The sequence below is a fragment of the Penicillium solitum genome (assembly GCF_028829755.1).
Source record: "Penicillium solitum strain IBT 25940 chromosome Unknown utg000008l_segment0_segment0, whole genome shotgun sequence".
NCBI classification, from domain to species: domain Eukaryota; kingdom Fungi; phylum Ascomycota; class Eurotiomycetes; order Eurotiales; family Aspergillaceae; genus Penicillium; species Penicillium solitum.
Genome location: NW_027072127.1, coordinates 1710906 through 1722831, shown reverse-complemented (window position 1 = coordinate 1722831; position 11926 = coordinate 1710906). Strand labels below are relative to the sequence as shown.

At 45.6% G+C, this 11926-nt stretch overlaps 5 protein-coding genes across 5 annotated transcripts; 2 read left to right on the top strand and 3 right to left on the bottom strand.

The window, feature by feature from the left end:
* Nucleotides 1-1760: 1760 nt before the first annotated feature.
* N7455_009950 (uncharacterized protein) lies at nt 1761-4266 on the bottom strand (the record flags this gene model as incomplete). The annotated part of the gene is made up of 13 exons (XM_040957432.2): nt 1761-1788; nt 1845-2007; nt 2060-2232; nt 2284-2384; nt 2436-2743; nt 2809-3195; nt 3246-3315; nt 3375-3558; nt 3611-3756; nt 3808-3902; nt 3952-4001; nt 4053-4086; nt 4149-4266. 13 exons carry the CDS (start codon nt 4264-4266, stop codon nt 1761-1763), a joined length of 1857 nt encoding a protein of 618 aa, XP_040812138.2.
* A 469-nt stretch (nt 4267-4735) lies between these two features.
* On the bottom strand, nt 4736-5759 carry N7455_009949 (SIR2 family NAD-dependent protein deacylase; the record flags this gene model as incomplete). Its single annotated transcript, XM_040957437.2, has 2 exons — nt 4736-5355; nt 5420-5759. The coding sequence occupies 2 exons, from the start codon at nt 5757-5759 to the stop codon at nt 4736-4738; spliced, it is 960 nt and encodes a 319-aa protein (XP_040812083.2).
* A 2194-nt stretch (nt 5760-7953) lies between these two features.
* On the top strand, nt 7954-9029 carry N7455_009948 (uncharacterized protein; the record flags this gene model as incomplete). Its single annotated transcript, XM_040957516.2, has 2 exons — nt 7954-8519; nt 8579-9029. The coding sequence occupies 2 exons, from the start codon at nt 7954-7956 to the stop codon at nt 9027-9029; spliced, it is 1017 nt and encodes a 338-aa protein (XP_040812054.2).
* Nucleotides 9030-9137: 108 nt separating this feature from the next.
* On the bottom strand, nt 9138-9886 carry N7455_009947 (uncharacterized protein; the record flags this gene model as incomplete). Its single annotated transcript, XM_065606335.1, has 3 exons — nt 9138-9201; nt 9273-9387; nt 9448-9886. 3 exons carry the CDS (start codon nt 9884-9886, stop codon nt 9138-9140), a joined length of 618 nt encoding a protein of 205 aa, XP_065460298.1.
* A 1387-nt stretch (nt 9887-11273) lies between these two features.
* On the top strand, nt 11274-11735 carry N7455_009946 (uncharacterized protein; the record flags this gene model as incomplete). Its single annotated transcript, XM_065606334.1, is given in 3 exon segments — nt 11274-11381; nt 11399-11509; nt 11535-11735. 3 exon segments carry the CDS (start codon nt 11274-11276, stop codon nt 11733-11735), a joined length of 420 nt encoding a protein of 139 aa, XP_065460297.1.
* Between the last annotated feature and the right edge of the window lie 191 nt (nt 11736-11926).

Below are 11926 nucleotides of genomic sequence, written 5' to 3'. Positions count from 1 at the left end.
TCCAAAGAGAAAAGAAATGAATATAGCAGCATAGGAGGAACTGACCCTTAGTGATGCCTTGAATCCGATGTGTTTTGTCGATGGTGGGGGTTTGCAAACATCAAAGGGAAAAGGGTCGTTATCGATTCCAAAAGGTTATCGTTTGCTCTGCCGTCGGCCTAGCAACGGATGGTGCCTCAGGCAGCAAGGTACATCTGACTATACAACGGCACATCTACTTACTCTCTGCAACCAATACCTCTTGTCCATGAAGACGAAGTCGCTTATATGCTCCTCAAATATCTAAATATCTGTTGAGGACTCAATGATCCACATTTCTAACAGCCATGCTCCTTTGGACCACTACGTGTGTTGAAACAGAGCGCACTTCGCTTATGGAAACCTTTCACTGCCTTGTACTTTGAACTTTGGACCTCACATTAGCAGGTAGCTAGTAGTTATTAGAGGTTATACATGAAAATTTCAAGGTTAATTATGCCCAACCTACTTCATACGACACTCCATGTTATAGAGGGGAAATAAATATAAAAGGCATCATGTCACCTTGACCGAGTCATCTACATAATCAGGTTATGGAAATTGCAGCCAACTTATGCACAAGTCCTTCTCCATTTATAAATTCACTCCTAGGTTACTATCACATTGATCTCTCTCTTTATTTCAACAACACTACTCTTCAGTTCATCACCATCATGCAGCTCAACACCATGCCTGACTCTATCTCTCTTGTCTTCTTTCCAGAAACACAATAACAATACCATCATGCCGAGCGAACTAAGCGAAATTTTCAACTGGGCAATCCCGGGCTGCCCTGCAAGGACCTGGTAGTGCGCTTCTGCGAAGAAAATGGCCGCCGCCTCAGCTCCCTCACTTATTCAGCCCGTAGCAAGACCTTTTTCGTCAAATATAATGATGTCACAGTAGAGGAAGCCCACACCCAGATATTCTTCCATCTGCAGCTTCGGGAACAAAGCCATGATCAGGATTGCTGAGACCTACCGCGCTTTCCAAGCGGGGGGGGGGGGGGGACAGGAAAAGGCTATGCCTATATCATCATGGAAGACATCAAAATCGAATTTGAGCTGACTACTTTGAATGAAGAAGCAAGTGACGGCATTCGTGAGCTGATTAGTGTTCGACTACCATACAGTATCTGGGAGTCCAATCCGTCGAGAAAATAGACATAACTTCTTCCACTACAATATACCTCCTGTGTTTTATTCTACTGCAGCATTTGAAGGTTAGCTCGCTACAGTTGGTACTTTCTAGATCTTGTTCACGAGCGACTGTGTTGAACTAATATACTTATGGTGTCAAGAATGGTACGGCAGTGTTGCAGGGAAAGGTATAGGAGTTCACAACTAACCGCTCATTTGCTACCATGCAAATTCAACCCAAATAAATTTCCCTATCGATGAACACGGCCAGCTCTGGGTTATCAACTGAGAAAACGGGAATCCCACTGGCATCCTTTCTTCGTTTTGAGTAACCCATCCATTTTTGCCCTCTAAACACAGCAAAAGCAAACCAAACATCTTCCAAGAGTCCTTGAACCTGGGGCTACTCGTCCATCCCCTCTATGTGATCAAATCCATTGACTGACTTTGGTATACCTGGATTGACTTCTTTCTTGTTTATTATATCACGCCGGGGTGGCACCGCAGCTTCAGCATGCATGAATCGCCCACAAAAGAATGAAATTCCGCATGGAGCCAGAAAATGAAAACTGGTTTCCCCATTCGCCCATCTAGCCCTTTCTTCTAGTTCTCCTTCCACATAGATGGGACACTATATATAAACGTCAGCTGGTAGTCAGTGAAGAGCTCCTATACCTGTGTACTCACGAAACCTCAATCACAGCACATTTCCCACCCTGGACAACATCCGTCGCCTCCTTGATAGCAGGATCCAGCTCGCTTTGCGTGGTAACTGTCTTACCCCACGCCTTACCGGCTGCGGTGGCAATACCGGGGTAATCAGGAGAAGGGTCGAACGAGATATTGAGATCTGTGGTAAATTAGCCACCATGCACAAGCTATTTAGTTTAGACCTGACCGACCTCGTCTATTTGACTTCGACGATAACCCGTCCTTGTGGACCAGAAGCGCAGACACCTTTGGTGCATTCCATCCGCCGTTGTTGAGCACAATGAGGAGGAAGGGGATATCATAGCGTCTAGCGATCCAATAGACACTTTCCATCTGTGAGAATAGATAGACTCCGTCGCCGACGCTGGGCGGTTATTAGATACTTGATATGTGCTCTAGCAATTGCAACACTTACATTGCACATATGAACGAGCCGGGCTTGCCTAGCTTGACGCCTAGTGCTGCACCACCTCCCCATCCTAGACCACCGGCGCCGCTGGCAACCAGACTTCCGGGCTGGGATTTCATTAGCATTAAATCAGCCGTTTGAAATGAATACATCCATACCTTGGTCAAGTTCAAATGGTGGATGAGATGTCCGGCATTGGTTACAGCCTCCAAAACATAGATAGTGTCTTTGGGGAGAGAATCTCGCAGTCTTGAGGCCAGGTATGGCACACTGACTACACCATCGGAAGATGGCGATTCAAGTGCTTGTAGGGTTTCCCTCCAGGTTTTGTAGTTCTCTGACCGCTCCTCAAACTCCAGGGTATACTTAGCCCGGTTGATGTTCTGTTTATCTAGGAAAGCATTGATTTGCTCAAGCGCAATTCCACAGCCAACCCTTAGCTTGCGAGTGGCGTTGATCGAAAAAACTGATATATAATTATTAGCAGGAAAGTAGAAAAGGATCATCCCTGCGGTCGATATGGGAACTTACGTGGCATCTGTTGTTTCAGCGGATCGACATCTAGATGGAATATCTTGGTCCCTGCAGCACCTGTCAGAACATGATCAAACATTGCTTCCTGGGTATCCTTACCCGCACGAGGCTTCCCAGCAGTCGGAATCCAAGGCACATCACAATCAAGAATAAGAATAACATCAGCTTCAAGAACCTCCGGATGAGTAGTGACGGTAACGCCGCGGTATGCTTCGTGGTCACTTCCCAGAGAAACGTCCGAGCCCACCATCTCCACGACGGTAATTGGGAGTTTATCACAAAGCTCAGCCAAGAGGGCCGGTGCATTGTGATTCCGACCAAGATAACTTGTGATGACAACTGGTCGTTTTGCGCCCATGAGCGAATTGGCAATTAACTCCACCTCTGTTGTTGTCAGTGATGTGAGGTTATATCTTGGATAGGTACCATCGTACCTTGCTCTGGCAATGCACTTGGAGAGATTGAACTGAGAATTTCTCCGTCCAGGCTTTCTTTTCCCACACGCTGCATAGCAGATTTGGTTAGTAGTCATTTTAATTCATGTGAGCACTGTGAATACTTACTTCCTCGAGTACCTCTCTCGCAGCCATTAGATATGCTGGGCCTTTGGGATCAGATGTAGCAAACTGCAAAGCTCGCGAGACCATCTGCTTGATATTGCGTCCGGTCTTGATTTCACCTGTGTATCTGCAGTATTGTCGGACAATTGCTGCTTGATCGGGTACGTCTTGCAGCCAATGGATGAACCTGTAGTAGTGTTAGTAGTCGCAATGGAAATATTCGTCTTGCGCTAGCTAACTCTGTTCTGGAACCCAGCATTTCGCCATTCTGAGTAAAAGGACTTAGGCCAGCAAAGCACAGGACAGGAACTCTGCTAACGGAGGCGTTATGTATGGATTGTCCCATAGCAAGAGTGCCGCAGTCAACATGGACAATTACGCATTGCTTGCGAAAAGTTAGCGAATATCATTTGATATGATGGACACAGCCACTTACCGGAACTCCTGTAGCCTGAGCATATCCCAGTGCAGCTGATAGCGCAACTAGCTCAGAAGGACAGGTAATGATGTTTGGGAAATTGGTTTTGTTTTCTAACCATAATTTAGCCCTGGTTGTTTGAATAATATCTCCGGTACTCACGTTGCTTAGCTTTGATCATCGCTTCCAACATTGCGGGATGGTCGCTCCCCCTACCGGACTGGTCAAAACACATCAAATTAGTGGCTGATACAGGGACTCACAGGTTGACAAAGCAGTGAGTGATGCCGGCCTCAGCTGCGAGAAAGGTTAGCCTTTCTAACCTGTCGAATGGAATACGTGGTGCCTTCATCACATACACAGCGCCTCGAAAAAATTCTCAGCAGCCGATGTGAGGCTGCCATCTTTGACAATCTCGTCCTCATCATCGCTCTCTACCTTCTTTCGTTTCTGGGGTACTGTATTTGTCGACTTCATTGTGGATGTCCGGATGTCTTGCAATTGGGTTGCAACTGGTAGAGGGGGGCGTCCGAGTTTAAATGTTTAAATATCAACAACCCCTTACATGTCTCAATGTCTCCAGGGCTCTATGCAAGCTCTCTATACCCCGCATGGGAATACAACTAGATCCCCGATGTCAGGCCAATCATTTGCAATTGTATATCTTTTAATTCCGCCATTTTATGGGGTTATTGTATTGGAGTACCCGAGGCATGATCGGCATTTGTATACGGCATTGGTATCTCGGAGTCTCTGCGATTGGCCTAATATTTTGATGCAAATGGCACAACTCCATCGATCTACCTTGAAATAGCAAAAATGGCAAATTCTATGAAACCCGGGACTCCTTATCATCCATCATGTGTCCCATCATCGCCAGTTTGTGCAAAATCCCAATATCAAAATTCGCTGTTGTCATATCAATCATCAATCCCCCCATAAAAGTTCAAATCTCGCCAATAACGCTCTTGAGTATCTCAGGCACAATAAGACCCGCATCTCCCTGGAAAAACCAGTCACCGTAATGAAGTTCACCCGGTGTATCCTTGGGGTCCATATTACACACAGCAACCCGGGCACCCTGCGAACGAGCCTCATGGACATACCCCGCAGCTGGCCAGATCCTCGCGCTGGTGCCAATCACCAAACATAGGTCGATCGGACCCGCCGCGATCCACTTATCGACAGTATTGAGCGTCTTCTCCGGTAGGGGTTCTCCAAACCATACCACTCCAGGTCGGAGTAAGCCATCCTTGCATTCCGGGCATTGAGGTAGGTCCTTTTTGTTCACTGTGGCGATGGGATTGCTGGCATCGGAGATGTCGACCTCGTTGCTTGTCTCGTCCAGCGCTTCTGCGATCGCTTTCGATGCTTCCTCGCCAGTCTTGTCGGTCGCAGAGGGGTTGAGGCCTGAACTCTTTTTTGGGATTTCGAGGGCGGGAACTATAGGATCAGTGTAGTTGTCTTCGCTGTAATTGCAATAGAAATTGGTGCATTTCACGGTGAACAGAGTGCCGTGAAGGAGGTGTAGTTGCTTTGAGGGATGGTTCGCTCGCTGGGAGAGACCTAGAAAGAAACGCGAGGGATTTATTAGTCAAGAAAAACGAAATTTCTTGTCGTACACTCATACCGTCAACGTTTTGGCTCAAAGTGATAAAGTCTTTATTCCTTCGCGATAGCTCCGCTAAGGCGTAGTGTGCTTTGTTGGGTTCGGCCTGCAAGGCCATGTGTCGTCTATAGCTGTAGAACTGCCAGACAAGACCGGGAGTCTCATCGAAGGCTTCTGGGGTAGCGAGGGAGGTTGCATCGTGGGAACGCCAGAGTCCGCCTGCGCCACGGAAGGTGGGCAAGCCTGATGATGCTGAGATTCCAGCTCCAAGAAGAGCAACGATACGTTTGCAGCCTCCCAAATATTCAGTAAATGACTGGAGGTCAGCAGCTGGCACAACGCTCTTTGCAGACGAAGCCATGGCCTTTGTGACAGGGGTGAAGTTGGAAGAGCTGAGCTTATCAAAGGGAGCTGAAGTGGAGACGCGGGGAATTTATACCGCATCAACGCCTGATCTGTAAGGCGTCACAATAAACAATCAAACATCAATCACTCCATTGGTATTTGTTAATGGTTAAATTATTAGTATCATATTTCTTTCTTTCTTTTCGCTTCTAGAGAAATGAAATATTACAGTTTAGCAGGGGTTATCTTGTTGATTTCTAGTATTTTATAGCTCAAATCAACTCTCCTAAGAAAGTCTACAAATCTACATAAAATAGGCTACTGAAAATGACCATTGATGCAGTGGGAACTGTTGAAGAAGCCACAGGGAAAACATAGCAAAATAGAAAACTCGATTGTAAAAGCCTTACCAATATAACCGTGTAGAAAAATCAAGGGCCTAAAGATATCCAAGCGCATTTTGAAGACTAAGTACTCCAGAAATAAAGAGGCAACCTACTTGCTACATGGCGTAGGATAACCAACCAGGGATAATTCAACCAGTCCCGTTGCCTTTAAACCAGGCAAACCCAGCACTTCCCATACCAGTGAGCGCACCACATGCCTGTGCAGCAGTATTTACAGCCACCGAACCCAGACCACCCGCACCTGCACTTTGTCCTGTGGCTAACAGACTATTGGCTACAACATTCCCTATGGAGCTTTGAACCCCAGCAGCGTATGACCCTATACTCGCAAAAGGTTAACAAAACTTACCGCTAGATGAGTATCATGTCTGGGGATAGTAAATACCTGCAGCAACACCACCAGTGTTGAATCCTAGACCTGGGCCATGAAATTTAGACCTTGGTCGAAGGGAAACATGATCTAGCGCAAGTGTTTATATCAGAGAAGTTGTTAGACATATTGAAAATTCAAGTTAATTTGTCATTAGCATGCCTTTAGGTCTGTTCAACGCCTTTAAACCCTGATTCTGATTTCATGCATACGTCACTTCATCCATACACCAGTTCTTGCCAAAGAATTCAGAACTCCTACGTAATCGAGATTAGCGGCGTCGATGCAGATTTTTCTAGCAAATTTGGGTATTCTAATTACTGATTAAGCCCCAAATTGTGGGTTATGTGGTGATCTAGAAAGGGAACCAGATGCTGATCCCTAGAGACTGTAGTAATAGAGAGATCTTAGGTGGCTAAGATCGCCAAGGTCACGGCATATACTCCGTAATCGACTGATAGTTAATATATTACATACGAATAATGCTTATACATTTTATGCTTAATATGCTTCCTCTTTCTTCCTGATATACGCTGCTGAGGCTTAGTACATAGTAGTTGCGGTATAGTAATAGCATCATAATCATAATCATCATCGCCAAGAGTATATATCGACTGGATTATACATAAAAAAACAGTTATTAATCAGCTATGTCATATATGTTAAGACCGTAGTTGTGCGTAATAATGGGCTCTGGGTTGGGTTGGGCCTTAAAGATTGGGCTTTGGGCCCGGGATCCAGGCCCACTTGTGGACTTTGCGGAGGTCGAGCCACCGCTCATTTCCTAACTTACAAATATATATTTCATAGCGAGGGGTAGATGAATCTACAGCGGTGGAAAGGAAGACATAAATATAGCTTCATTTCCAGGTATGAAGAAATAAAACTGTTTTACAATTTGACTCGGTTCATATACTTTGTGTGAAAGATTCCATCCTCACAGACTTTATACGCTATTTAGTGTACTACATAGTATATTATTCAACAAAACTTGGGAGGCACGTACAAGTATGATACACGCAGTGTCTACATGTGGGAGAGAGCATTACTCCGCCATAGGTCATCTATATAGCTTCATGGGGACAGGAATAAAATCCGGAAAGACTATAACGGGGAAAAGAGCCTAAGCAATCAATACCTCAAAGCACATACTAGTTATCTAGATGCAAACTTCTACACATGTGCAGGCTCCATACTATATGTTTTACCTTTGGGCGACAGAGGCTCATTTGTTTTATTTTATCATCTTTATTTTAGTTAGGGTTTGCTTTGTACGAATTATTTGCTTCTTGGCCCCCAAGCTCCAATCTGTATGGTGGTACAAGCTCAGCCTTACCAAACGCGCCTGTGTGTAACGTTATCGCGTTTAGTTAATATATTATCGAACACAACGTCCTGTCGACCTTTAGCTTCACTTTCTATCAATTTTAAGAATGGTACCTTTAAACCTAGGCGATGAGTCAGATGGGAGAAAACTCGCGTTGGCAAAGAAACCCCAGATTCAAAATGACGACATGAAAAACCTCATTCCAAACCCCCGCCCCAGGCGACTCACTCCACCACTTCCGGACAATAAACATCTCCAACCTCAAATTCCGTCAACTAGTCAAGGATGGCGATTGTCACTTTCCAAACTTTCAAAACGACGCGAGCAGCAATCTACCTTTGAACAAACCCAGTCTCCTCTATTTGAATGTCTACCTACCGAAGTCCGACTTCTGATTTGGGAACATTATCTCTGTAGCCGTATGCTTCATATTATCCGAACAAACCAGCACAAATGGAAACGACCCCAGAAGCAAATTGTCGGAATTTTATGCAGCGAGCCTCGCAATCTCTGCCCATGCAGTCATCATTGTTGGGGACCGCTTGCTCGTCGGCCTGTGGGTAACTGCACTACACACATGAACTATGGGTCATATTACCACGAGAACTCCGAATGGAAATTTGATACGAGAAGGGTCAATTTTGTACCGCTTTTACAAACCTGTCGAAGAATGTGAGTACATATACTTCCATCGATATTTAAACATAACCAACTAACTAATAGTGTACCAGATACTTCGAGGCCATTGATATCATCTTTCAAAAGAACACTTTCCTCTTTAACCACACAGATACAATCGTTGATTTTTCGCATACACTTCTACCACATCGTATGAGCCTGATTCGCACTTTGCAGCTCAGTTTTCCGGACCCTGGTGGTCCGAGTTGGAATAAATGTTGCCAGGTTCTCGCTACGAAGCTGCCTGATCTGAAGACCTTGACCATCCATTTGTATCCTCATGTCACAAATCGTCTGGATTATTGGCTTATATCGCTGCATCAGATTCAACAACCCACAGTCTTTGAGGTCCTGCTGATCAAGCCATGGTATCTGGATTCACAATGGGAAAAGTCAATCGGGCTTGTTGATGCACCTTTTCAGTTCTCCATTGTTGATGTGCAGAGACGCGGCTTGTTGGGAACTAAGGGGAACTACTCTGAGTTTACAATTGAGAACTCATAGTAATAGACTGATTGAATAAACTGACAGTTCATCAAATTCCTTTTAATTAGTTTGGACTCTAAACATTTCACAAATTCTCATCCAGCCCCCCCCCCTTCTCAGCTCATTTCACCTCTCTCTAACCGCTCGCACCGTCGGCGCCCATTTGGCTGGGCGGAGGAAGCCGGATTCCCTATGTGCTTTAGTCAGAGATGCTTATACTTCGTTTCTTTTGTAGGAAAGGACATGCTTACCTGGACCTACAAGTCGGATTCACCAGTCTCACCACGAGATCTGACAGTCTTCATAGGGCGGGTCGACAACTCTGCGTTGGTGAAACCCTTTCTCTTCGGGTGACCGTGGCGCAGTTGCATGTTGTCTTGTTGGGATTGCACGTTTCCTTACATACCAGCGCCGAGCACACTGCCCTACTCATTACCCTCCGGTTTCTGGGTGGCAGCATGATCAGGCGTGTCAATTTCCATAGCTTCCGGGTTGGTAGGGGCGAGTGAAGGTTGATGCATGGAACTCGCTCGGAGAAGATGAGATTCCAGGTCTTGTTTGATCCAGTTCTTTCGCAGGGCTGCTTCGAGCTGGAGTATTTCCATTGGAATTTCTAGGGTGCCGTCCTGAAAAGCATCCATCAATCTCATCTTGGCTGCCGCCTTGCTCTTCGTCGGCGCGAGTCCGTAATGGAGAAGCTGTGCTTCGTACCAATGGTCTTGATAGTCGGGGACGTTGGTTTTGTGACCAATCGGTGCAGTGAAAATGACATCTAGCTCGGTATCAGTTGCGCGGGGGTGGACGTCGCCGGAGGAGGTAGTCACGTAGAGTTTGTGGCCGTTGAAAGCCCACTGGCCATGATAGACAGGCGCCATGGTTGTTTGAGTGATAAAGGAGTGGAAGAGAATAGTAGGTTCGAGAGACGAGAGAGAGAAATGAAGGAGGAGTCCTCGGTTTGGTTAAATACTCCGTGTAGCAAGTGTGATCAGAGAACTAGGTCTCCGTCCAAGAATATGGGATTGTTGCCGCCGTGGATTGTTGACGCCGTATACAATTGTCGTTTTAGTACGTACGTGATACGGCACAATGTATGAACGTGCGTATCGTTCGAACATGTTGCTTTATTGGAAAGTAGTTCCGCTAGATGATTGAATGTCTTCTTATTTAGATTATCAATATAACGTCGGATTCCCTGTTTCTGTATGTTGATCACTGGCACCGCTCACTTTATCTACTCGGGCATTGGGAGATCAAGTTGCATGTAGTTCACCCGCTTAGAGTTGAAGAAGCCATCGACAGCATTTCCCGATAGACTAGACATCTGGGTTATATACTTGTTTTGAGCCTGATAACAGATATATAAGATGGAGTCCTTCCACAGCCTTACAATCCTCCGCAGTTCAACGCAGCCGGAATAGAACACGACTCGTGTGCAGAAACATGTCTGGCCCGCGCTAGGGCGGGCCGGGGACCTGAGCCAGACGAGAGCAGGAATGGGACTGCAGCTAGGTTATAGCTCAACATGTTATTCCTACACGGCACATGGTTACCAAGGGACATACCGGTCAAACAACCGCTGCAACAGCTAAAAGATGTGACGCTCTTCAGCCCAAAAGCAAACTACAATCATCCAGATGAGGTTGGTGGCGACACTATTCATGACGGAGCCACCATTTCTTTGGCCAGACGAATGAGCTCGCCGATGACGAATGGTGAGCATTGCTGCTAGAAAGAAGCGTCAGACAAGAGGCCACAAATGATGCTAGAAAAGAGGCTAAAAAAGAGAGCAAATTTACTGGACAGCGAGAAGTAAGAATTGAAAGGAAATATCAATTTATCCAACATTTTATAGACCAATAATTTATGCATGGATGTTAATGTGAAGTTCTTTATAGGAAATTGCTTTGTAGACTACATATGTACATGGAAAGCCATTTGTACGGAAGGTACGAGCCTACAATATGATGTTAGAGTCGGGTATATATGTATCATTCCAAATAAAATAGCAATGTGTGTGTTGAAGCCAATCAGCTAGACTTATTCCTTTTTGGTGCCGAAGCCCTGATAGCTTGGTGGTGCATCGATCATGTCAAACGGGCTCTCAAAACTCTCACCAACAAGCCCCCATATTGCAACTCGCGTGTTCCGATGCCGAACAAGATCACCCACCTCTTTGCGAAATTCCTCTTTCAGCGATTTCCTATCTTCTTCAGAAATATCAACGCCTCGAAATCTCCGACAACATCCACAACCAAAAGTACAATGACCAACTCCAAGCTTGCGCATAGGATCAATCTTGCGCTTACGACAACAGCCACATTTACTAGCACAGCATCCTTGTCGGCCAGCACAGTCTTCAACCAGCACACTGTGCATATACCACCTAGGATGGGACCGCCAGAGCTCAAACACTCTTAGTTGAACCCCATCCTGTAGCAAGGACCGACAATGCCACCATCTTTGTGCTAGAATCCAGTATTGAATATTCAAAGCATCAAGTCTCTTTTGAGAATCTTTGCTTAGGCTGTCGGGCCCTTCTTTGATAAATATCTCCTCTTGAACCACTTCTCGGAGGTCTTCCTCTACAAACAGACGCTTGTGCGAGATATTCGGAGGCCTATACTCGTGTTCCATCCAGTATTCCAACAAGCGATATCTTTGGAGAATATTTATTTCCCCGGATTCTTCGAGACGAATTTCCCCAGAGGTCTTGTCACCCTTTAAGCTCCCAGGCTTGTACTGATGCTCTAATTCTGTCCATTTCCGCTTTTTTGTGACCTGATAATGTAGGAAAGAAGATGGTATCTCTGACGTTTCAATGTCTGTAGTTGAGTGAACTTGATGAAAAGGGGTTCCAGATGAAATTCATGTGATGTCTTTATATGATGTCAGAATGTTTATACCTCCGATACCTA